Source organism: Vanellus vanellus (assembly GCF_965231255.1).
Source record: "Vanellus vanellus genome assembly, chromosome: 1".
NCBI classification, from domain to species: Eukaryota; Metazoa; Chordata; class Aves; order Charadriiformes; family Charadriidae; genus Vanellus; species Vanellus vanellus.
This window is the reverse complement of record NC_138905.1, coordinates 26,152,663-26,179,965: the sequence shown is the minus strand read 5'-3', so window position 1 is coordinate 26,179,965 and position 27,303 is coordinate 26,152,663. Positions and strand designations below refer to the sequence as shown.

The 27,303-nt window shown below is 38.1% G+C and overlaps 1 protein-coding gene across 1 annotated transcript in view; it reads right to left on the bottom strand.

Moving 5' to 3' along the window:
* Nucleotides 1–1,044: 1,044 nt before the first annotated feature.
* The window catches only part of FAM3C (FAM3 metabolism regulating signaling molecule C), a 30,634-nt gene continuing 4,375 nt past the window's right edge, over nucleotides 1,045–27,303 (bottom strand). The window contains exons 2-10 of the mRNA XM_082487194.1: nucleotides 18,095–18,155; nucleotides 15,244–15,348; nucleotides 14,068–14,097; nucleotides 13,537–13,660; nucleotides 8,683–8,741; nucleotides 7,193–7,243; nucleotides 6,590–6,674; nucleotides 4,007–4,133; nucleotides 1,045–2,229 (exon numbers count right to left, since the gene is read on the bottom strand). Coding sequence (XP_082343320.1) covers nucleotides 2,140–2,229; nucleotides 4,007–4,133; nucleotides 6,590–6,674; nucleotides 7,193–7,243; nucleotides 8,683–8,741; nucleotides 13,537–13,660; nucleotides 14,068–14,097; nucleotides 15,244–15,348; nucleotides 18,095–18,107 — 684 coding nt within the window. The 5' untranslated portion in view covers nucleotides 18,108–18,155 and the 3' untranslated portion in view covers nucleotides 1,045–2,139. The remainder of the gene's footprint in view (nucleotides 2,230–4,006; nucleotides 4,134–6,589; nucleotides 6,675–7,192; nucleotides 7,244–8,682; nucleotides 8,742–13,536; nucleotides 13,661–14,067; nucleotides 14,098–15,243; nucleotides 15,349–18,094; nucleotides 18,156–27,303) is intronic.

Genomic DNA, 27,303 nt, shown 5'->3' with positions numbered 1-27,303 from the left:
TAGTATGACTCTTTTAACCCCTTAATTTAGATTGCTGAATAGAAAAAGGCACAAATTTAAAAGATACAAGGGCTAAAAGAGGTCTGCCTTTAGTGTTATTTTCTCTCCATTAAATTTTGTAGAGGAAATTTGAACTTTTTAATTTGATGAAAGATGAAATGCTCATTTGCATTCAAAACCAAAAGAACGAAGACAAGAGTAGTCCAGGGAAACTAGTACTGCAGACAAATGTTTTTTTCTCTTAAGGCCCTAACAAGTAACTTCAAAATTATTTTGATACTATTCTGGATAGCAGCATAACCAATACTCGCATATACACCAACAAAACTGTATTTCTGTGAAAATTGCAGGACTTACACAATTAATTGGTTTTCCACAATAGCCTAATGTTACAAAATAGAAGTTATTTTCCAACTGATAGAAACAGGGGGGTTTACTTTGATGAAAAAATATACACAATTTTAACATGCCTTCCTACACGAGAAAACCCAAAAGATTTAACAAAAGCAGTTTCACTGTATAAGGTGCATTTATTGCTGTTCTACATTAAACTTGAGGGTAAACCACATCATTTAGCAAGCTGCTTAAACATACAGAACAACTCAGAATCCATTCTTACTCTGGTACCACAGGTTATTTATATGACTTACAAGGTAATTCCCAATATTGCTTGAAATTTTTAGTGCACAGAATTAAATTTGTCTCAGAAGACATCAACAATAATAGTATTTTGAGTGCCACTGTGTTCAACTCGCACTGTGGGTTGCTGAAAAATCCTGTGTGGCTTTTGCCCCATGGTACCAGCTAGAAGTTTTTGAAGATTATACCAGAACTCATGACAAAGCTCCAAGACACCCAGTTCTGTGTCAGAATTTTTGTGAATACCAACACCATCAGTTATGCCATACTAACTTAGTTTCAGCAAAAGTCCAAGATGGCCCTACTTAAAAGAAACAAGAGTTTCCACAGAAAGCAGTGTTTTCCCACAACTCTGATACAAGCTAAAGAATAAGGCCACTTCAACTTGGTCCATTTTCTTCCAAAAAAAAAAAAAAAAAAAAAAAAAAAAAAAAAAGGATGAAGGAAACCTTGTCAGTTAAATTTAAACACATTGCATAACTCAAGATACAATGCTTTCTCTAACACATCACTGCAAGAATAAGTTTTCTCAGCTCACATTAGATGTAAAATACACAATTGGGTACCCTGAACCAACTCTCAGTAGAAGGCAGACTGCTTTCTAACGGGCTCTTTGTGATGGGAAATTTATCCTCACGTTAGAACTAAGAGGAAGCCATGCCATTATGCCCATTGACTACGTGACTAGCCACTATAGCTGAACAGCCATAGGTAGAATCGATGTTGGAAGTAGCAGTACAAGAACTGCAATAAAAACTGAACAAATTAGCCACATCTCTACGTCTCTTCTACAAAGCAAACATTAGAGTTAAGTACAAATCCTTCCAAGCTGCTTTTAAATATCACACACACTATTTTTATGTTTACTTTTGTTCTTCCCCCAATGAAAATTATTTCTATTGTGCTTGTCATGGCATATCTTGTTACACTACCATGTATTCTTCCTTTGCTCATTATTCAGTTTTGATGGGGGACTACAAAATAAATTTCAGGAGCACTTGGTATTAGAATAACCAAATAGCTTTAATAAAAAGTGATGCTGCCATTAAAAAGGCAGAAGATAAAAAAAATTAAAGCTCTTTATTAACTTATCACTAAAATCTACAATATTCCACAAAGGTTACATACTCACAGCAACATTACGCTGTTAAGAGGACAGTACAACATTTGTAAGGATCTGTTTATTATCCGCATATGCAATTTATTAGCCAGTCAATCTACAAGATATCATTTACCACAGGCAAACTAAATACTGTGCTTTTAAGAAACCTGCATAGAAATGATTTGATGTTTCTTTTATTCTGGACATATTTACAAAAAGGACTTCTATGTGTGTTAGCAATAAATAATCCCAATATTCAAAATGTCAGTGCTCATGCACACACCGACAAGATGGTCGCATGCTTTAAAAATATTATTTACAGTACAGTCTCCTTCATAGCCCTCTCCCTAATAATAGCAGAAAGTGCATTTTGTTCCATATTCTTCTTTCCTTTTCATTTAGTCTTGCTTCTGAGGGATACAGCCTTCCATCTCAACAACTTCTGGCCAGCCTTCATACTTGTTTGTGTCCTTGTTGTTCTTTATATGCTATAAAGAGAAAACATCAATCTACCGTTAACAAAAGGTCATTTATCCTTTCGCTTTTAACTCACAGCTTTAAAATACATCGTATTTACTTATTTTCAGGCCATGGACAAAGAGACATCACTGTTAGCCTCCTGTGCTTTGTGTCAAATATAACAATCTCTCAGTATTCACCACTCATTGTAACTTGCTCAGACAAGTGTACGCTAAAAACAGTTAAGCCATACTGGGAAAACATTTTTAACATGTATAATAGATGTTTATTTAGGAAGAGGGACAAGGAGGGAAAAGACCAACTGCATTAAAATATGAACTACTAACTTTACAAGGCACTGAAAACCAAGAGTCAGATTTTAAAGAACTTTATTTAGAATTGTCCTGGTTTGAGGTAAAACAGAACCAATTTTGTTCAGTAACTTCTCTTCTTAGCTGGGCCTCTTCTAACTACTGAAATTAACTGCATATTGTGCAGACAGTGTTCACTCTCTCAGAGTGATAAGACCAATGTTTAGAGCTGATGCCCAGGCATGGGATGCAGAGAGGCTCCTGCTTATACTTATTGCCATAACCCCCAAGGCCAACCAACTTTGTTATGTGCTCCGTTGGAGGGTCGGAAGCGGAAAAGCATAGTGCGGTCCCACCTGTGGGGAGGAGCGGACAGGACAGGTGACCCAAAACTGACCAACGGGGTATTCCATCCCATCTGCCTCATGCTCAGTATAAAAGCTGAGGCATCAGAGGGTCACTCTCTCTTCCTTCAATGGCCGACGTCTGAGGAGGACTCTGTCCGTCTGCCTGTGATCCCGATCCTGAATGCAGATCCGGAATCCAGTTCCCGTCCGTCACTGAGTCCAGTCTGGGACTGCCCCAGTGCCAGCCAGTGACGTGATTGTCATCTCGGGAGCTTGATACGGTTTTGTATATATTTCATTTTTTTTTTTTTATTTCATTATTAATATTTCATTAAAGTAGTTTATTTCATTCTAAACTCATAAGTCTCTTTTTCCTCCTCTGCCTCTCTCTTTGAAGAGGGGTAGAGGGGAGCATCTGTCGGTCCCATCTGGGGTCCCTCAGGTCCCCAGTGGTGGATTTAGCCTAAACCACATTTTCTTTGCTTTTTTTGAAAATTAAGGGTTTATTTTTCCACCAAGCGACCATGTGCAGTCAGGTAAGACATTACTGCCTCCAAGAGTTTGCTACTGCTCCTGCAGTAGTTCCCACGGCCTCGCAAAGCTGGTGACAGAGAAGGCGCCTCCCTTACTCTCCGAGTACAGCGCTACCTTTACCAGTAATTAAAGGCAACAATGACACGTGTTGAACTGTAACAGCTGAAGTATGGGAACATATTCTATTTCACAAATGTAACTATGGCAGCGATAATTTTTGACACAAGAGCAAACTGAACAGCTGGGAACACCAGCACGCTAACTACCACTTACCTGTCGGAAGCCTACCATTGTTAGTGCATCTAAAACACAAGCGTTAGGCAATAAGTTTTGAATTCTTCAGTTTAATTGGATTCATTAATAAGAAAACTGATCTAGTTACTGGGATAATAAGATCTACCCCATATAAGGCTTTTTTTCCTATTTGTGAATCACCAATGACCCTTTTTGGTACATTTAAAAGGAGGCGGCTAGTCCAGGAATAAATTTGAAAATAACTCTGTGCCACTACTGCAATAGATACCCATCTTGAACAAATACATGGTATTTATAATACGTGCTATGCCTTTATTAATGCAAGCTGTTTAATTCCAGTAAGTTATAGAAGCACAGACCTGTTCAAATGGACTTTTAGTCTTAATTCCTTTCCCACCGCAGAAGACCCAGTTGTCTCTAAAGCCAAGGTTAGTAATAGATGTGCTTCCTAAGTCAGCGATCAGTTTCCGTGCTTCCTCATTAAGCCTTAAAAAAAAAAAAAATAAAAAAAACAAACCAGAGTTCAGTATGTGAATAAAATACATGCCCTTAGAGCTTTCATTGTTCAATGGACCATTCAGCTTTAATCTGATTAAATATAGTTTAAGTCAGTCAATATTGGGCAAGATCTATCTTCCAAAATTAGATAAGGCTAGTTCTGAAATCACCTGATCTAATGAGCACTGCTCTCTTTAATATTATAATCTCAAGGAACCAGCATACAAACCTATCAGTACACCAACAAAAGCCAAGAACCCTCTCCTGTGAGAATTTATACGTACATCTCAAGTCCTGGTAGCAATTATCCAAGCAACTAAAAAAAGTCAACCTTTAAAGTAAACATTGTTTGCAGGCTCAAGCTGAAGTCTAGATAAAGTAAAAGGTATTTTAGATTAGAAGAATGACCTAAATATATGAAAGAAGTTCTTGTCTGCTTGGGTCAATTAGTTCAAAACTCAGAATGCTGCCCCACAGCACAGTTCGGTGCCTGTAGGTCCAAGCAGGGTAATCTTAGTACAGGAGGGAAAACAATTCTGTAGGATGGTAAGTTATCATCCCAAAACCTCCAAATAACAGCTCTTTATTTCTTCCTTTCTGTTACTATATTTGCCCGATTACTAAACACCACACACAACTTCTAATTTTTACTGCTTACTGAGATATAGTTGTATGACTCATTTCAGCTAAAATTATGAAAATGATTAAGTACTTTGGAGGTTGTTTGCACAAGCCACACTCCAAGTTTCTAGAGCATTAGGGAAACTTATATTTAAAAAAAAAAATTGTCTTTTAAACACATTGGTTCTTCACAATTTTAATTGTTTTCAAGAACTAGCATTTACAATTACCATCAACCACCAGCGGTAAGGTTTTGGCTAATTATGTAATATCACTAACAAGCAGTAGTTCCCGGCTGTCAGCATGAATGGGTCAAATTCACCTTAGCTGATATTGTATCTACAAATAAGCTTTCAAAAACATCAGTTGTGACATATTTATTGAAACAAACTGACTGTACTTATTATCTAAAACATCAAAGAAGAAAGGAAAAAGCAAAAAGTAACGTAACAAAACAGCCTTGGCATAAAGAAACATTAAATTGCTTTCTTTTCCTAAAGGGAGTGAAAGTACAGACACTTAACTATTTATTGCAAATATTGCACGCTGCAAAATCAGGACTTTGTCATAAGAAAGCTGCTCTTATATCAAATATACAGACAAGTTGTGGATAACAAATTGAACCAAAAGAGAAAAGAAAATGTACAGAACACATTAGCAAAAAGTTAAATATTATTAAAACAAAAGAGGAAAAGGAAAAAAAAAAACACTCTCAATTTTCACTATGAAGAGCAATCCATTGGACAGGATGACTTAAGTGAGAAGTAGATTACAATACAGATTTTACAGTAATTTTTAGTATCTATTAAAGCTGACCAAATTTGGGAAGGTTGGAAGACAATGCTTAAAGAGAAGTAAAACCTCTTAGGCTATGTCTACATTAATAAGATGAACAGCTTTAGGGTAGAACAGTCCAAACACTGAGCCCAAGACGGACGAGGTGCACACTAGTAACCTCTCAGGTGTCAAAAGGAAGGATACAGGCAGGGTCTACTGGGAATGGTCTCTGTACCCCTATAACCACCTAACTCTGTCTTGGAATTGATATTAGAGAAGTGCTGGATGGGACAGACCAGTTTCCACCAGAGTACATTCTCACAGCCATGTTCCTGTCTGGACACAGCTCATTCTGTCTTATGCTAGTAAATTCAGGTATCAGCAATAGGAAAACCAGTGTATCTCCAAAAAGACAGGTATCTTCTTTTTTTTTTGAACATATGCTGCCAAAAAGAGGTGGGGACAAATTCTAGCAGGGCAGCCAGAAACCTCCAGGGTCTTCAGGAACCAGGGAGAATAAGGGTACAGTTTAAAAAAAATTTACAGTGCCTGTTATAGCTACAAGTAAGCAGTTGGCTGGACTGACCATATGCCCTTCAGTGTCTTCTTGCTGCATTAACATCTGTTCTCAGAGGAGCAAGAAAACCCAACTATGTACTGATACAGCAATTGCTAATTAGGCAACTATTAACCTCTAGACTTTTCAAATTTTCAAACACTTGTGATGTTTCTGCTAAAGGGTCTAATTTAATATCTCATTTATTGTTTCTCTGTTGTTGGGATCACATAAGTATACACCTAACAGTCCTCTATGTAAATACATACATAACCCATTACACCTGGTTAGTTTTTATTTGATCCTTGTTGTCCCCAAATCACATCAGCATTATAAAACTAATGAACTGGAAGCATAGTGTCAAATCAGTCATCTTGGAAGAACAAAACTTTATCAAAAGTGATTGTGTGGTAAAGAATGCATTTTTTTTTTCAGTACCAAACCGCATTTAAAAGTTTAAGCAATTTTACTATGTAAATCAATGACATACTTGGTTGCACCATCATCATATGTTCCCATTAACACTATTGTTCCATCCTGGATGGACTTCAGAAATTCAATAAATGGTGCCACATCTGAAAAGAGAGAAAACACGGAACTGTTTAGTAACGAGCAACCATTCCATATTTAAACACCTGCAATGCCTTCATGCAAAGACACTCCTTTTAAGAATATTTGTAAGCGTACTTATAAATTTATAAAAAGATGTTAAGTGGGAGAAAGATAAAATGCATCAGAGAGAACTCTTTCATTTTATAGACAGTTTCATCCACACTGAGTAAAGACATAACAACTAGTGGGAACTACTCAGGAGAACAAGTGTGTTTGATCAACCGTACCATTCCCTCCCACCTCAACTATTTGTGTTTCTTTAAAGTTGCACTCTCCTCGCAATTACAAAGGTAGAGGTGAAGCACTTCCTTAAACCATCACCCTAAACCACCACAGCAAATGGAGCCTGGAGAAGGGAAGGGGGAATTGGGGCAGAAAGGGGGAAGAGGAGAAATAAAATTAAAAAAAAAAAAAAAAAAAAAAAACAGAGAGAAGCATTTAAAGTTGTTTCTCTCTAACCAGCTAAGGTAACTGCACCTACCTCCTCCCCACATGTCAAAGAATTTAGTGTCTAATGGTTCTCCTGTTTTACCTGGAGAAAAAGAAATATTTGGTGTCATCAAACAATTATTTTTACAGACAACATGCTCAACTCCTCTTAATGACTCTTGCAGAGAAAGTGCTGCAGAAGACACCATATAAATCAATTACTATGGTAATTCTCATCTTAACATTGCTCCCTAAACAGCATATTAGTTTGTGAAAAGCTGCAGGAAAAGGAAAAAAAAAAAAAAAAAAGAGAGAAGCTACAAACTCCTGATTTTGCTTCAAGTGGATATAAAATAAAACAAAAAGCCCACAGCCTCTAAAACCAATGAAGAGAATTCACTTCATATATTTCCCTTTTTTTTCTTTTTTTTAAGTTTTTTTTTGTAAAAACAGGTAGTACAGCTATAGGTTGCCTTTAGTGCCACATAGAAAGTAAGAAATATTAAAATTACACTGCATGTTTGCTATAGACTGGAAATTCTTAGTCAATTTAAACATCCAGTACAAACAGAAGAAAGTGGACAATATAGTAAACTCATTAGTGCCTTTTTTTTTTTTTTTTTTTTTTTTTTTTTTTTTACAGTGTTGTCTACAAAGGCAGTATTTGAAGGAAGGTAGAGTTTTCTTTTTAATACATACATTCATTTCAAGTTTGGAAAACAGGGTGAAAGACTGGCAGCTATATAATACAAAGGTAGGTATTTTGGTTTTGAACAGATTGAGACAATTTAGGAGGGCAAAATAGGATTAGGTGAGTATTGTTCAAGTCATGCTTTAGATGATGTAAACTTGCGTACAATCCAGAAATAACATGAATTTATATTACAGTAAAATGACAAAGTGCTATCTCAGTGTTACGAGGAATCGCATCCTACCCATTAAGGACAAATCCGCCAGTACTCAAGTTCAGTTTTCAAGGTGATCAAGGTGACAGCTAAATTTGTTTGGTTTTGATGAAAGTTAAGAATCCTGAACACAATTACATAACACGATGTATTTAGGGACAAGATCTATAGATATGGACTAATCACATATACCGAATTCAAGTTAGGAAATAACGAGATGGTCTTTCCATGTAGTAACAGAATTGTTAAATAATTTTCACTGAAAAGAGATCAAGAGCAGAATTTAGTCTACAAAGTTTTATTAGTGATTGCAACACACAAAGTCAAAAGAAGCCGCATGCATCTCATGTCTTTTTCCATTTTATATGTGCATTAGGAATTTATCTGATGTATCACTCAGTAATGTGGAGTGCTGTGGTGACTATTTTTACTACACATCAGAAACAAAAACACACCGAGTTTTTATACTTTCTAACAAAAAGCTGTAAGGTTAAGATCTGACATTGTCTCAGTATAAACATGCTGAATGCTTCCTTTTCTCCTCCTGCTTGCCTTTCCCCGTCCCTTAGTACTTCACCTTAAATTTCAGAAACAATTTGAAAATGAAGACGATCCGCTCACTTAAAATGCCACTTACCATTGACCAAGGCCACATTTATTCCTCTGCCAACATTATTTTTAACTCCACTCATTAAACTGAAACAAAATAAACAATTTTATTTTCAATAGGACAATTTTCTGATGCAAAATATTTCCTGGTTTTTAAACAGGGTCAATCAAATTTTAAGATATACATAGCTGAAAGACCACATGTTCATGAGTATTTGAATGAAACAAAATCTCCCTGAACGAATCTGTGTGCTCTTATGGCACCACTGAACTGAGAACAACAGATCCGCTATCCCGAGTTGTATCCATTTCATTTGCTCGTTTAAGCATTTTGGTTTCAAAGTATGTGTGTATATTTAAAGTGTCACAAAAAATAAAGTGCTATTAATGTATTTAAGAAGATTCCTTGCAATTAAAGAGCCTGAAACAAATGATAATTTGAGGAGCTTAGCACAGTCACATAACCAACATTGTAACTCTTTTTGTAAGTACATGAGGAACAAAAATGTGTTAATGAGTTTAAAAGCTAACTGAACAGAGGCAATTAAAATTAATATTGCAGCATCACACTAAGAAACAGGAAAGTCAAAGCAGTTAGCTGCTTGTGCCTATAACAGGACACCTAAATCCAAGAAAAAGTTAATACACTGATGGGACTTTAAACAAAAGTTGAATATAATCTTGGAGTACAGTTACACATCCCAACAAAACCGTCACAGTCTATGACAGCAATCGCTTGGCCAAACTCAGAACGGCAAAGGAGCTGGGAAGAAGAGATGCCTTGTGAAATGGAAACCCTTCAGAGCTGTAAAGAAGAGCTAATGGGAAAGCCAAGACCGTTCGCTAGGATGCCGTGCTGCCTTGGGAGCGTACCACTCCAGTGAGAGAAACCTTCCAGACCTCCTCATCCCTTTTCACTGTCACTGTATAAATATCTGTTCTGCCTCCAGGCCCCAAATATCCCAGCATTAACTTTTTGAGGTTTGGAGTAAAACAGTTAACATACACAAGGAGAAATAGGAGTAAGGGTTGAAACAACTATGTAAATTAAGATAACAAAGAAGTCTTCAGCTGAGATTTAAGAAAGCACCTCTGAGTAAGCATACAGGCGCACATCTCATTAATTACACACTCTAACAAATGCTTTAAAGAAATCCTGGTCAGGATTTCTTTAACCTCCCCTAGGCTGCTCTGGGAAGGGGCTGCAGATGCCTAAAATGCTGTTACATTTGAAACTTTTTCCACATTTCTTCTGCAATCATATGATTTTCAGGTCATGTCTAAACATCTGTTCCAAGCAACATCGCAGAAGGACCGCATCCTCACACACACACCTGCAGCACCCGCTTTCTCATGCTAACTTATTAGCGACAGGCTAGAAACAAGAAATGGCCTATCACAGAAGTACGGCAAAAATCTTCCTCTCTGATGCTATCTTTTTCACCCAGGATGAAGACAGAAGGCAAAATTCACATGAATAAGAAATTCAATAGACAACTATCAGGAACAGACTCGGTATTAGGTAGTTCAGAGAGGCCGTGAAAGACTATCAGTTAATGGTAACTCTTGGCACAGTAACTTCAGTTTTAAAGAACTAGTAACCAGAGATGAAAGAGCCCATATTCTTCTGCTAGTCCTCTAAGTTATACCAGCTGCCAAAAATTTTGATTAAAATTAACTAACTCTAATTCGCTAACTTCTGAAACAGAAGACTTGAAATTTTCTGCTGAAATGCAGAATTCAGTTCTGGTTAGTAGGGAACTCCACAAGTATTTTAGCCACCGGAGGATCATTTCTTCTCTGACCACATGATTTTCATGTCACATCTGAGCATTCTTTCAAAACAATAAAACATATAGCAAATAAAGACTGAAAACACAAATGAAAAAAAAAGGCAGTGAACTTCTAAACACATTCCTTTCCTCATATAAAATCTAGTGGACATTTAATTTACCAAAAAGAATAAGAACTTCCTTTTATTTTAATGACAAAATTCTCTGTAAATAAATACCACTCAAAAAATGTCCAATACTGGGGTGACTAGATGCTGAAAATCCACGCACATACAACAAAAGTTATAATGGGTTTCAGACAAGAAAAAAATCCTGCAAAAATATGAAGACAATAATTACTAGTTATAAAAGTAATGTAGTGCGACGTTCTGCTATGAGGTTACTGTGGCACAATCACGCAACCGGCTTCTTAATAGAAGTAGTAAGACTGCATGGAAAAGTTGCTGGTAAAGAACTATAGCAAGATCACCCCTTCTAAAAAGCCCATGAAGTAGCAACTACAATATTTAATATTTTGATGATGACTGCAGTATGTTCTCATTTGAATTATGTCCTTCCAATACAGCAGAACAAGGCTATAACAACTTCTATACAGAATTCCTGTTTCACACCGAAGTATCTATATAATTTAAAGAAAAGTTGAGAAATTAAATGTGTATCAGCCCCTATAGCGCTCTCATAAATGTAAGGATGCCACTTGGTTTAATACACAGCAAAAAAAAAAACCACCCTATGTTGTAAATATCATTGACAAATTATGAAAACTCAGCCCTGCTTCCTTGTCTAGGAAGTATGAAGAACACAAAGTAATAAGAAAAAAGCCTTTTGCAGGAGCGAGGTCACAAAATATCACTAAAAAAAGAGCTACTGAGAAGGAAGTAAGTTCTTTTAGAGCTCCGAGATACTGCTTTACACGCTTGAGACAGCTTGTGCACCAGGTCACAAACGGTACAGGCTGTAATGTGACCGGTTTCTCACAGGAGGGCAGCCGTTCATCGGTTTTAGAATTCCTCAAACGATTTCCAATCAACAAGTTATGGCAGCTTTTGGAAGAGAAATCAGACATCTGAGGAGCAAAGCAGGAGAGAATATAAACGTAATCAAAATTTCTGGTCGACATTTAAATGGGCATTACAAGTATTCCTCAGAAGGAATTCGGAAAGATTTTTGCCACGGGAAATCAGACTTCAGACTCCGATAGCTGTGCACTAAGGTGTGCACTGGTATTACCAGAATAGAGGGTTTCTTGCCAGCAACTACTTTCTTTTCATCACTTTCTTCAGTGAAATATCCAGTAGAGGATTTTTATATTTTTTTTGACAGGAACAAAAATCTCTTCTTAGTTAACTAGTAAGCGAGATAAAAAAAAAAAAAAAAAAAAAAAAAAAAACAAACACACACAGCACACACAAAACCCCAAACACCCTATAATCCTGAAGTTAAAGCATTACTTGCACTCCCACTTTTAATCAATGAATCACCTTAAGTCTTCACAGACATTAAGCTTCCTAGCAACCAGAACGAGAAGTTAGCATGGTTTTGTAACACCAATAAAAATACCATGCAGAGAGATTAGACAAGACTGTCCAAGGTCATGAAGCAAATCAACGATAAGAATGGAAAGCAGAACTGAGCAGCTTTTAGTCAGTACATGCCAACAGTGAGCTCATGCTCACTTTGCGTGAGTTCCCCGACTACGCCGGGATGCTCCGCTGCAAACGCGCTCCCGCACAAGCCAGCAAAAGCTTGAGCTAAGCCAGTCTCGCAGAAGAATGGCTTGAAACTGGAATGGTGCTCGTCTTCCTACTAATAACACAAAGCGGAGCAGCTGCACGTGTTTAGCTGTCAGGGTAAAACACTCCCATTCCAACTTCGCTACCTCTTTATTGACGGAGTTAGCGCTAAAAATACAGTCTTGTCTTTGAGATCATATAACACTAATCTTACAGAATTACTTCAGAGAGAGTAAACTGGTGGAAAGTGTAAACCGATACTTTTTATTCTCTTACAGATCAATGATCCTATTTACTAAATTACATGGGGTTATGTTGTTCACAGTGAAGTTGCCATTTGCTCTAGAACTCATCAGCACTAACTGCTGTAGGTGCCCTCTGAACCACTCTGTACTAAAGCAGCCTGGGCTGAGAAACAGCTAAGCTGGAGTAGTTTAAATGCAAATGGAAGGCAAAGGCTCGTAGATGTGACTGGTGTTTACAAAAACCTCCTTCCGACAATGCTAACATCATGTCTTTTCTGACATGTGACACGCAAAATTGAGTGGATAGATTATGCTATAGAAAGCTGCACACTCCAGGTGAAAATGAGCAGAACAACCTAAGAGCAATGAAACTCAGAGTCTAAAAATAATTATTAATGTTCGCATTATAGGGATTAATGAAAGGTATTCCGCTAAATGCTTTAGGTACAGTGTTATTCATAACACTGTGTTGAAAATACAATTATTAGAAATACAGGACTTAAAACCAAACTGTGTTTCAAGCTGTTCCTTTCCTCATTTCACAATTATTTTATCAACTTCCATTACCATCAATACAATTAAAGAACTACTGATCATTAAAATACTATTTTTCCCTTTTGAAATCATCCTTTAAAGAAAAGTGGAAAATATGCTCTGACATTAGTACTATGGAAATAGGTATCTTAAAAGACAACCTGCAAAAGACAATTCCACATCACAGTTTTAGCTGATGACATTCAATTAGAAGTATCTAGAGTAACTACTTAAAAATATGATCATTCATTGAATTACTATTAGAGGCACAAGAACAAGCTACTTGGAAGCAAGCTCGCATCTGACAAAGTCTAACTAATCCTTAAGTCTGTAAACCTGTAATAAAGTGTAAACTACCTTGCATGTATTAAAATAGCATACATTGCTGAATTTATCGCAGACTATAAAGTGTGCTTCATCAGAGATTAAGTTATAGAGCAATATAAGTTTTTCATGTGGCAAACCATCGGCAAAACAAAACCTATGAAGAATCATTTAAACAACTGGTTTTGTGTGCAAAGTGATCCAAGACAGCATTTGAAAGAGATACTTAGAGACAACAGGTAAAGATACTCACACGTTATCTTCTACACAAATTTTAGGTCCAACTACGTTTGCTGCTCCACTTGCCATTTTGAATGCAAAATGCTTTTCAGGACAAGCTTTAGAGATCCCACATTTGTATCTTGGAGGTTTTGTAGCTTTCAAAAGGAAATAAAACAGGATTTTAGAGACAACACCACAGGTAGGTTAACAGAGTTTTCTGAAGGAATTCAAGGAAAAGGGCAAAGACAAACAGTATCTTATCCACAGTTTCATAGCAGCTTAAAATAATCTAGATTCCTGCAGTACCTCGTTATTCTACTTCTTGTTCTCACCCTGCTGCTTGCTCTGGCACTGTCATCAAAAGCCACAAGACAAGACTACAAGTGAAATGCTGGCAAAAAAACAGACTCGGCCAGAAATTTAGGAAAATCAGGAAAAGCGGAAAATTAGATTCTGATTGCATTTAAAGTGTAATTAAGAGTTTTTTAACTAAGAAAATTCAACAGTCTCTCTGTCATTAGCAAAAGCAAGTCACAGCAGTAACATGCATATGAACACTCACAGTGTGCAGCTGCGTCCAGTGCTGATCTAGCTAAAATGCAAAAAGAAAGTTTATAGCAGATGACACTTTAATAGTAACATCTTGTAAAAGTATCCTATAAATTTAAAGCCTTTCTGTACCCCTATAAAACAGATTGGTTGAAATGAAGCATCAAATACATCCGAACGCTATGTTCCCATATAAAACATTAACCTTTACACAGCAGAAGAATTAAAGTGATCAGGAACCCCATTTAGAAGCACTGCCTTAATTTGTGACTCTCTGATTAAACACAAAGATCCATGGAGATACACCACCACCAGGGATCTCTGAAGGTGTGCGCACTAAAGGGAAATAAATTCCCTTCTTACAGCTTCACCAGGATGGGGCTCCTTTCAGCTAACACTCCTGCAACTCAGGTGTACCTGAGCCCAACCATTCACGACTCCCTTTCTTGGGATAGGAAGAGACACAAACGACCTCATCATGCACATATCTACAATACATCTGTAATACTTAATGACACCCCTGTCTCTTTAATGATTATTAAAAATGCCTCCGGTGACTGGTTTAGATGTCAGCTCACACTCTAATAATCTGGAGTTAAATAACATGAACCCCACCCACGTACCTAAAATTATTTTTTTTTGTAGTGAAAAGCCCCTTTAAAAGTAAAGTTAGTTCAAAACATAGGCTCCGAATTTTAAGTCAACTCAGTCGCTCATCCTTTTCTGTGTAGAACCCGGGCACATCCAAAATATTTTGATTAATGCACATTCTATTATACATGGTAGTGTACTTGTGTAAGCAAAAAAGCACACCCAAACCATAAATTTTGGATTGCAAAAAGGCAGGGTGCAGATTTCCAGAAACATTATTAAGTCACCTGATTTACAACTCCAGACTAAGACCGTAAGTACCAGTAAACAGAAAAGCAGGTAAAATTACATATACTGGGCAGGCAAAAGAATCAAACTTATCAAGAGAGTAGGTTAAGTATTTTGTACAGAAAATAACTTAATACACACATCATATTATGTAGAATATATATAAAAAAATTACAAGTACACACATTAAAAATAAACACTGAATTCTTAAGTGCAAGAGCCTAAGACAAGCTTAAAACAAAATTAATGATATTCTTGATTATGGCTCAAGTAACTATTAATAGATGTCCAGGGAAAAGTCATCACTTACCAAATATGTGTCCTAAGTTTGCATCCATTTTTATTTCGAACACTTGGGATATGACATAAAATGTCAATAAAAATATTGCTATGACTACTACCAACTTTGCAGCACCTATTTGAAAGCAGAGAAAAGTTTCAAAAAAGTTATCTGCAAATGATAACATTAAGCTTACCAAAATTAACTAACATGAGAAATGTGTATGGGATTACATTAAGGGGAACTCAGAAACAGGATAATCATTTGCGGACTCACTAACCAGAAGTAATCTGCAAGAAATAGACATTATAATGTAAGATGCAACTGAGGCAGTCCATCAGGTTACTCTTCCAAAAACGCATACGCCGCTCTCGGCTTTCTCCAGCTTCATGCTTGTCTGACACCACAGCCCACCAACTCAGCTCAACAGCCAGGACAAACCACAGACTCTTCCATGGAAATCCAGCTTAACAAAAATAACTAAGCCAATCTAACTGGCTGCTGTCCGAAGGGGAAATTCCCACTTCTCCCCATTCCACTTCCCCCTTCTTGGCCAGGTCTACCCATTTCCTCACTGTTTACAAACACTCCTCTGTCTTCCCCCCACCTCTTACCCGAGCTACCTCTATTTTAATGCACGGCCAAACTGAGTGATCAGGGATCTGTTCATATACTGTAGCTTGGCTGCTCTGGTCAGTCAGGTCTGAGCATTACGTTTAAAAAAATAAAACCAAAAAACCCCCTAAACAACCAAACAACAACAACAACAAAAAAAAAAAGTGCCTCCTTTTCACCAAATTTAAAATTACTGACCTTCAAAAAGCGAGTTTGAAGACTCAAAAGAACTACTTTAGAAAGCAATAAAAAGCAGTACCTCTCCCCTCCCCCTTTTTTAATATGTTGAACCCGCAGGTAGCTTGAAGTTTTACAACCTAACTTTCTCCAGTGCTGAGCGGTCAAACTATCTCCTGGGAGAAGAGCTGGAAGCACACAACCACAACAATTTACATCCGAAACGGAAACTCCTGTGTATATGGTACTGCCATGAACCCCGCCATTTTTTAGCATAATTTCCATTATATTTTACAGGATACCCCACTCTTAGCTTACTGTAAAATACTAACTGACTGAGAGTAGAAGTTAGGTAAGGAGGCATCTGATGAACATCCTGCCTTCCTATCTCACCCCAGTATGTCAAACTGTTTGGAAGAAGCAACCTTGCAGCATGCTTCTGTTTCTCAGATCGCCAGCCAAATAAATCCTTTAGAAAAAAACCAAACTTATGTACTCTTGAGGATCTCAGACTGCCGCTATGATGGGCTGTTCAGAAAACCTTAAAATAGACAGATTACTCAGCCTTCAGAGGGATGCAAGATGTTAATCAACCCTTCCAAAAGGCTAAAAAAAGATAAAGGGATAGAAAAAGATGAAGAAAGAGATATGACTTTTTTTGTTTGCCTGTAGTTTGGTCTTCCTCTCCCACTTTCCCTTTTCAGGTGTGTGAGCACATACATACTATTTAAGAAAACACAGGTGCAAACTTAATTTAAAAATATTATGCCGAACTCTAAAGATTATTGCATTCGAAGGGAAAGGAACCACGTGTAAGCACTAGAGAAAACAGATGATCTGAACATATGTTAAAAAGTGGAGAAAAGGTTTTCAGAGCAGCACTGCTTAAAAGGACAAGATGGTACCAGATTTTGGAATGCCTCATCTAACAAGTGGCACTTGGAGAGCATGTTGTTTCAGTAGACAGCAGGTGAGATGAATGGGAACTCAGGCTGAGCAGTAACCATCCCCTCCACTCCATATCCTGAGCGCTTCAACTGAACTGCGAGCGCTCCCCTCTAAGGGAGAGGTAAGAAATCTCCTAGAAAATTCTTTTAGCACTTGAACCAAAACCAGCCTGTTTGCCACAGGTTAAACATTCTATAGGAGGAACCGCCATATCTTCTTTGTCTGTGGGTTTTAGCAACATAAGTAGTTAGATGGAAGAAAAAAAAAAAAAAAAGATGCTTGGGAAAGTCATTTTCCAGGTGATTTCGCCATCTTCTAAAAGTTGCAGCATTTTCCAGTTCTTTTTCAGATTTACTTTAGCAGGTTGCTCCCAGTTATATATATTGAGGTTAATAAAACAACTTTAGTAGTGACAAAAATCATGACAAATTTAATGCCTTACTAAGGTTAATGCGCAACTCTCTTGGAAAAGAAGGTGTCATTCTCGCCTAGAAGAGCCAACAGGTGCTCTTTCTGAAACATAACACTACAGCTATTGAAAAAGTGCAACGCATCAGAAACCCAGAACTGTTCAGTTGCCACACAGGCTATTATATTGCAAGGAAACGTCTAAAATAACATGTTATTGGAGCGTTATAGTAGCAAAGATCTTACTTTTACCACCACTACACCTTCTGTCAAGTAAAATCAGTTTCTCAGACCCTGTACTACAGTAACTTACCTCTATGAAAAGGCTTCTATAGCTTTCAAACTTCCAGTAAACATTCAGGAGGTTTCAGGCACTGTATTATAACAGCGCATAGCAGTTTTTGTTGGGGTGTGAGGCAGGGAAGAAATCGTTAAAGACCTCAAAGGGCCATTTCCTTATTTCATCATATTACAGTAATCAGCAGCCAAAGTATGCCAAGTCATGGCACCTTAACCAGTCACTGCAAATCAGCTGAAGCGTTTTAACCACCTGCTTGCTCTTAGACCATCCCAAATTCCAAAATGAGTTTCATTAAACATCAATTAAATGGCACAGCAATGCCTGTTACGCCAGTTAAGTTTATTTTTAAACCTTATCGTCCCAACTTGTGAAACAAGCGCCAGAGACAGCACTAACAAGTGACAGAAGTCTGATTTTACGGAGCATACTTACCTGCTATTCTCATGTTTAGTCTTCAGCCAGCTAATGACACTACCGCATTAAAAATAGCCACCTAGGGAAAAAGAAAAGCACATCACTGTAATTACAGCCAAATAAGCACTTTTGTTATAAGTTAACAGTAAAAAAAAAAAAAAATATTTTCTAGCCAATAACATTAACGATGATTGTCCTGAATACCTAATTCTTAATGCTTACAGGAAAGGGAACAAGATTTAAGATGGATTTCTGATGTATTGCTTTCATTTGTTACACCATAAAACAAGTGCCCTGAAAAAAAAAACCCATTAATTTAATTTCATCAAATCCACTACAAATTCCGTTCAACTGTCAACCCTTCAATCTGTGACATAAGTATTTATCAGTGCTGTATCTAAGCAGTCTTTCATTTCCCAAAGCTATGTGGTAAAAGTCAACAACTCCATCTGTGTTGCTTCAAGGTCCTAGCAACTTTCAGATCCAAGTTGTTATTTGGCAACATGACACAGCAAACTTTGGAGAGAAAAGATTTAAGCACTTTGGCCTTTAGGATACTGCAATGGAACCGAAAGCAGGTTATTCTAATACTTTAATCTATGCATTACAGAAATGCAATAACACATTTGTCACTCATAGCAGCATCCAGAAGATTCACGCGACGGTCAGTGGCGACAGAAGCACCAACCCTAGAACTGAGGTTATTTATTTCAAAATAAACTGAAAGCCATTGCCTATAAGCAAACACCACGTATGGACCCCAAAGTTTCTTCTTGAGAGGAGCTTGCCACCACGTAAAGTTAAACCAGACCCTGCTCAAAGGCTACCACCGCCTCCTCAGGCAACCCCTCGTCCCAGGACTGTACCAAATGTCTTGCCCTCTGCCTGCAGAGCCACAGCTGCTGCTGGCTCTGCCCCACAGTGATGCTCGGCCACGGTTGGCCCACACATTTTCTGTCTCAAGTTTCCCCCTACTCCCAACTCAAGAAGCGCAGAGGAAAGAAGTCCACGTAAAGCCACTTGGCACCCCCAGCACAGACATGGTCTCTACGCATATCAGGCTCAGCAAACATTTTAATCTTTACTAACGAAACACTACGTATCTATTAGAAACATGACAATTTGTTTTACAACACTTAATAAACTTGTGTGTACATTTTTTTATTAACTGAAGTTAAAATTTGCTTGAAAACTGTACACTACCTGTTCTATCTCATTTCCTCTGTTCTTATCATCATAAGTAAGAAAGAGCCCTCAGTTGCTTTCAAAAATACATGAGGCATTCAGACAAATAATAGTCTGTGATCAGTACTTTTTTCTGGATTAAAAAAACCCCAAACGTCTATTTCTGAATTTGCATTTTGCTGCATAACTACTTACATTTAATATGGCAAAAGAAAAACTACTGGCATTCAGGGATCTAGCTGGATCATCTACACTAAGGCCAAATTTGAAAACAGGTAATAACCTACCATTCCAATCCAAGTAGCCATCCCACACCCCCATCATAAAAGCTACAGCATCCATAACAGTCCACAGGCCTATGCCATGATTTCGAGAACCATCAGAAACATTATTATTAGAAGTCAGGAAAATGCAAATCATTTGGTGAAGATCTCCAGAACTCCCACATAGTTCTCATGGTCTATGCTAGGGAAGAAAAACTGATATTACACAAACAATCATTTGCCTTCACATAACTCCGTATCTGCAAGTTCAGTGATTTGTGTCCTCTTTGCCAAAGACACAGATATTGCGCTCTATTGCTTAAAGTTTCCAAGAAAATGGTCAGCAGAGAAATAAACAGGAAAAACCAATTATGAGTATAGAAATATTTATTTCTACTACGTAACAATTTGAAAATAAGTATCAACAAAGTTTGAAAAGCAGACAAATGTTTTTGAATGTTAAGGTTGTACTACAAGGGAAATCTCATAGCATATTATGGACATAATATATCCATTATATTTATAGCCACATACATTATATCCATATATAGTATCTTCTTTCAGTGAAAAGCTAGCATGTAGCTGTCTTATAAAAAGGCAAAAAACAATCTGCTACAGCAGATAAACTCATTTTATTTCAAAGTCTGTGAACAGAATTATTCTAAGCTCCTTTCTCTACTCTCCCCATCCTCGGAAATATATCAACATTAAAATAAACACCATCTGTAGTTTGAACAACCAAAAGCTTGTTTTAAGTCAGCACTGAAAAAAAAGTTTCTTCTTTTTGTTTATAGTGAAACAAAAACACATCATGAATTCAAAGCATGAAAGCAAGAATATGAACAAAACCAAAAAGCAGAAATTAAGTGAAACAATCACATGATCCAACTCTGACTGCAGAATGCCTTTATCCCAACAGCCCCATCCACCCATCTCAGTGATCATTATTTGCTGCAATCAACAAATACACAAGAGATAAAATGCATTTTTTTAAGTGTGAAATGTTTTTGATTTAGAAAAAGTAAAATCAGTATGTTATGCCTCAACTTGAAAGGAATTTTAACAGTGATTTAGAGATTCTTTTTGGAAATTATAGCATACCAAAAAAATGTGGCTTTTGATCTAGAGAATAAATACAGGAATGCTACAGTACTGGTAAGAGTTGCACAGCATTTTCCAGCTGCAATAGAATAATTTATGAATGCCAAGACTGTTTCCTATACAGTATTGTTTTAGAATATTTTTTTAATTCAAGACAGAACAGGAATAAAATAGGACAGCCCATGAGCCCTTATGAGTGCTTATAGATCATTACTCCACACCTTTAGTATTAGGCCTCAAAATTGGAATTACAGAAGTGATATAAAAATGGATTTGCAATTTCTAAGAGTGCGCATTTTAGTGTCATTTAAAAACAAACAAAGAACACAGGACAACTGAGATTGCTCAGACTCAAATGCACAAAACCAGTAGCAACAACATTCCTTTGATTGCTTTAAGAATGGGCTAAAAAAACCCCAAACACTATTTTCCTCCTCTTTGACATAAGATTCCATCAAGCAGGGGCAGCAGAAGTACAACCAAAGTACCTTCTTGACTTATGAATGTCCAGTAATATAAATAACCACTTTATTACTACATTAACGTAATTTACCTCTGTCAGGCAGTACAAGGTTCACATTTATCATTTATTAGTCAGAGACGGAGGCAGGAGGTGCAGCCTATAGCAGGGTCCATAGGCAGCCCCCGAAGAGCACAGCAGAACCCTATACAGACAGAAAGGCCAAGCAGAGCACCACAAAACAGGCAACAGCAGTGATCAATGTCTACAAGTCACAAAGTAAAACGGGTGGTTTGGGGAAACATGACACTGTATGACTGTGAAACACGGATTTTCTTTTACTTCAGATTGTTTTCTTAGTGCAGGACTTAAGAGGTTTCTCAGTTAAGGTCTAAAACTCAGGCAGTAGAAAGAAACCAAAGTGCCTTCAGATGCTGGTTTACCTCTACGTCAATAGAATGGAAGTTGTTACTCCCCAGGGTGGACAATTGGAAGGAGAGGTGAGGCAAGCTGGAGGTTTACATCTATCATGGAAAGCAGGAAAGGTGTTTTAAGTCAGCCAAATTCTAGTCACAGTCAGCATAGTCAAATATCTGCATGAGGCACAGGCACAATGTGTTCACACAATATCACTGTGAATTTCAGCTAGTTATTAAACTTTGGATGTTCCTATTTGTCAAGAGAGTCTTGTGCAACTCCTCAGGTGGCTGGAGGAGCACGCTCTCCCTTTTCCTACGATCTCACTCAGCACTAAGGATGCAGACACGTCTTCCCTCAGCAACAACCACATCAGTCGAAGAGCTTTCTGAACCCTGCTGCCCGTCATCACCAGTTCCCAGGAGCCCACTTTCAGGAGGACAATCAGCGGCAAGACGTTCAGACCAGTGACCTCTCTAGTACTACAAGCCATATCCACATCCTGAATAAAGAGCAGAAAACTACAAAGAGGTTGTGGTCCACAGGCTGGTAGAGTCAGGCCTCTTGTCAGCAGCTGATGGATATTTTTCTTCTAAGGCTTCGACGATGCTGACCTTCAGCTGAGCTCAGCCAGCCATGCTGGCCCAGCACGGCGGTAAAATTACAGTGTGTAAAGCTGTGAAATATCGAATAGTAGAAAACAAAGAAGAAATATCGAATAATAGGAAACAAAGAAGAAGGGAATGCTTTGTTAAACCGATGTAGAAAGTTCCCTCTCAACTGGCAGAACACGATGGACTCAACGACAAAAGTACGAGAAAACCAGCAGACAGGCTGGCAGCTGCCGTATTAAGAAGTTCAGAAATCGCTCTTTCTGCACAGCCCAGCACATGGGTTGCTCGTTTCCCCGAGAACAGGAACGAAAAGGTAGACAGCTCACTGAACCAGAGAAGACAAGAAGTCACAGGTTATAAATCCTTTTTGAACGCTGGCACGTCATTGTCCCTGCATGGAGCTGCACGTCTATCCATGCAGAAGAGAGCTGTTTATTCTGGATGCAAAGTACTGGGAAGCGGGTATGTGGAACGCCAGCTGGGAGCCGAGCTTACCCAGGGCTTTCTTCTACTCCACCCATCCTCGTCCACTGCAGTTTGTCCCAAGGCAGGGGCCATTTCCAGATGTTGCGATTTCCAGTGCCAAAGCCATTCCAAGCAAGCCTGATGACAGCCCAAAATGCTATACACAGGGCAACATGACAAAAAGAGAAGAAAACCAGAAAACAGCAGCTTGCTATAAAAAAAAGGAAGAGAGAAAAGGGCTTCCCCCCCCACTCTGCACCAGTCGATGACAGGCTCAACACAAATCTGACTAATCTAATACATACATCCACATAGCTACTGCACATATTTTGATACATGCTAAAACTAGCTTCAATCAGTAGAATGGCAGACACTTGCTTTTAAGAAGTCACCCATGTCTCTTGAGAGAACCCTGCCAGGTGCTTCACACAGGGAGCTTATAATATAACTTCATTTAGGAAAACTACGAGCCTGTAATCCTGCCAAGCAAATCATCATCATGTTTTAATAAATAATATGAAGTTTCTAACACGCCAAGACTGAGTTCTTTCTGCGTTCACGTATTAGATACGATGGTCGTCAAGCAAGTTTTCATCACAGAATCAAGGTGCAAGAGGAAACTGTATTAAGGTGAGTAAAGTAATTAATAAACACAAACGCACAGACAGCTGTTATTAATATTGCCGCACTGACGCAACACTGACTGAAGTCCAGATTTCAGTCCCATGGTAAATGCAATTAAATTCGGCCAGTTCTTTATCAGCCTTGCTCAACGCTCTTGCCCAGAGGTGGTGACGTGGGACACGCCACAGGGCACATGTCACTCGAGCCCAGCCTCTCCCCTACCTACTGTGTGTGAAAGCTTCGGCCACTTACAATGTGCTTCTCTTTATAAGGGCTTTTCAAACACAATTGTAATAAATGTTTTTATGGGTAATAATGAACCACGCACATTAGCCTACTTCATTCCCAGGATAATAGTATTTCCATTAGCAATTTGATAGAGTGCACAGATTATACTTGTGAAATGGGCACACAAAAAAACAATCAAAGATAAGAGGCAAGAATTTAGAAGGTTAAGATAATTTTGACCTTAATAGATTAGAAAAAGGTCCCCAAATCAACAATGATACTTAATAAAGCCACAAATAATACACTTCAAAACAGACATCCAGTGAGGCAAAACAGGCAGCAGTAATGAAGAAAAGGATCCAAGAGATTACAGCAGCTCTCTAATATTGGGGTCAACAATGTGGTACTGCTGCAAAAGTGTAACTGCTCATTGTGAACTGCACCAATAGGAATGCTATGTGGGAAACAAAAAGCAATTATTCTGCTCTGCCTAAACAAACAAAGAATACTCTGCTCTATGTGCTATCTAGACTTTTAACTGAGACTCACATGTAGGTTTTTTTCTAAGTCTGTCTTAAAGCATAATCCCCAAATGGAAGAATCTAGATAACAATTACATGACCTAAATAAAACAACTTAGGGCTAAAAGAATCAGGTTTGCTTTGCAAGGAGCTGTGAAAGCAAAGAGAGAAGTAGGGAACAAACACCTTGTCTCTTACTTCCAAGGTGTAATTTCAAAATTGTTTTAAAAGATGCTGAGATGGACTGTTCTCAGTATCCACTGGTTGCTGCTTATCTATTTGTAGCTGTAATGTTGGAAAAAAAAAAAAAAAAAAAGCTTTCCAGCTACAAGGATAAATGAGAAATACAACAGGTGGCTGTAAATCATCATAAAAGTCTAGAAAAACACAAGAGACAGGATTTCTTAATGTAAGTATTCTACAAGGTGCGAGTTAGTGTCCCCTTCAATATTAACCCCATATTTCTACACTATTTTATGCAAATCTGTCCCCAGGTACTTAGTTCTAAAATCTGTATCAGCCTGATACGCTTTGAATTAAATTCAGAGGGAACTCTTCCCCCCCAACAGGATTTAAAAGTTTGTACACTTTCAGAAATGGTCAAATAATGTCATACCTGTTTTTATCTGTATTTACTATCTGTTAATATGAACTGCACACAAAGTACACTGTACTAGAATTAGATAAGCATTCAAAATTACTTAGTACCAAAGGAGGAAAAAAAAAAAAAAAAAAACCACACACAACAAGCCAACAAAGAGGCTTGAGCTTTTATTTCTGAGTCATGAATAGATTAGGACAGTGTTTATTATTAACTTCTTACAAAAATTATATCACCTGAATTGTATTCTAACATACATACGTAAATTCAGCTTGGTATTCTGACAACACTGAGTTAGACCCCAAGTGTTTGTGTGTTACTTTTATCAACTACATATGAAACCCAGATAAATTCAGCAAATGAAACCCAAACTTACTCCAAAATTAAAACCAGGTAATTCGGCTACCGTTGCATGGCCTATGTTGCAAATACTGCTATGTGGTTTCACTTCTAAGAAAGGTAATATAAATGAGAAGAAGCATTATGTCAGCGTTTTAATACCCGATGTACAAAACAAATGTTTCCCAAATGAAGTGTCAAGTCACCGATCATGCAAGCTTTTGCTAGCGGTATCAATCCAGTACTTTCACCTTTGGCAGCACACAAACTAGTCAGTCTCAAACAGAGGAAAATTCTCCTGAATTCTGAGAAGCCTGAGATAAAAGTACTATGGCGTTCTTCCCACTGACAACGAAACTCAATCCACATTCCTTTTGCAATTAAAACAACAACCACCACCACCACAAAAAAACAAACCTCACAGGCACCCAGTCCATACTTTGAAGAGTCTTCCCAAATATTACAAAATTTACCGGTCCATATATTTAAAAATGGGATTTAATTTATTGTCCCTAAAATCCATACTATTTATATGTGATAAAGTAAACTGTACCACTGCTGCTTATGTACCTATTAAAGGGAATCTTAACCCTGTATTTCACAGGGTTGGATAAAATCACATAAAGAAATTCAGATAGATAAAATCCTCAAGGACAAATTGCTGAACCTCATTCACCACTTGCTTTCCAACTTCATTACAGAGAAGTACATAAATCTCACAATAGAGATTTAAGAGAGTAAGGCTTAACATTTTCTTCTATCAAATGACAAAAACTATTTCATACCTGAAGCACTGCTGCAATTACCACCTGTTCAAAAGTTCAAACCTACTGATTTGTTCTCTATCGTGTTTAAGAAATAAATTACCACCTTGATTTCAAAAAACAAAGTCTGTTGAGTCTTTCCACAACAGGAAGGAGTAAATAAAGCTTTGCAATGCATTTATCTGCAAGATCACCAGGTCTCACTCAAAACAAGCCATTGCCAGAATGCAGTAGACATTTCAAATATACAACAGCTTTTACATCTTTGTATCAATAAAAAAAAATACCAAGCCTGTTAACAGAATAATGCATCACTACCATGCATTTTATCTTGCCCCATACAGTAATTCTCAATAGAACTACCATACAAAAAGATTATGGGTCTGAAAAACAATTAACATACATATAATTCATATGACTTGATATAAGCACACGTGACCACTGCAGAAATGTATTTGAGGCTATGGTTACAGTGTGGCACTTCACACTGGGGCCCACTTTAAATAAAGTTATCAAGCAAGCAAGCAGAATAGGAAAGGAGCATTACAAATATTTCCTCTGTAGGTCCAAGTTTACTGCAGGAAGACCGATTTGTTTCTCCGCACTATTCTTCTCCCCAGGCACACCCAGACTCTAGATAGTAGCTTTAAGATGTCACAAGAGATTCATCTACTGCACAGACCACCACAATCAACCTCATCACAGAGCTGCATGCTGAGACCACCCACACAGCAAGGCACAGCGCTCCTATATGCTTTGCAAGGCAGAGATGATCAAGGGTACCAACAGTAGCAAGGGACATCACCAGGTGGTGCTGCTCAAAAAAATACTATGATACTACCTAGCATTTAACCTTCTTTAACAAAAGCTCAGCATGCTCTGGGGCCACATGTTGGAGAGGAGTTGCAAAGTTTGCTCAGTAACAAGTTGTTCTCGCCAGGAAGCTGGGACATGCCTCTGGGCAAAGTACAGCCAAGTGACAACCACCGCTCAGAGCACTGTTGGTATCTCTCCCTCCTCTTGCTCGCAGGGATACAGAAACCCCTGCTCCACCACAGAGCACCTTCTCATCCACTCATCTTCCATGTGAGGTAGCACTTGGCTTTGGCCTTTTGCAGGATAGAGAGTGCTACTGGCTGAGGAAAGCATCCTGCAGAGAGAACATCATGCATCACCTTGGGGGGAGAAAGGGTAGCAGCAGCACAGCAGGCCCAAGAGGGCCATGCTATGCCTACAGGACACCTCAGAGAGTGATCATATTGCAGATATGAGACTGCTGTCGGTGACTAATAACCTCCACGCTGCTTGATGCACTCAGAACTGCAGTGCCCCTATGGTACAGGCAAGTCATTGCTACTGGTCCATATTAGCACTGGACAGGCCATCATTTGTGAGCAATGGGGTTGAAGATGGTCAGAAATGGAGAGGAAGTTGGTCAGTCACATGATCCTTAACAGCTCTGGAGTGATTCACTCCCGACTGAAGACACAAAGAGACAGCAAGAAAAACAGCAGTCTCTAGACTGGTTTTGGAGCATGAAGGGATTAGAACAAAGATCCATAACCTGCCTCCTGGCTGGGTGCAATCTTCCAGCAACCAGTACCAAACACATAAGCCATATCCAAGAATAATTTCACAGGAAAAA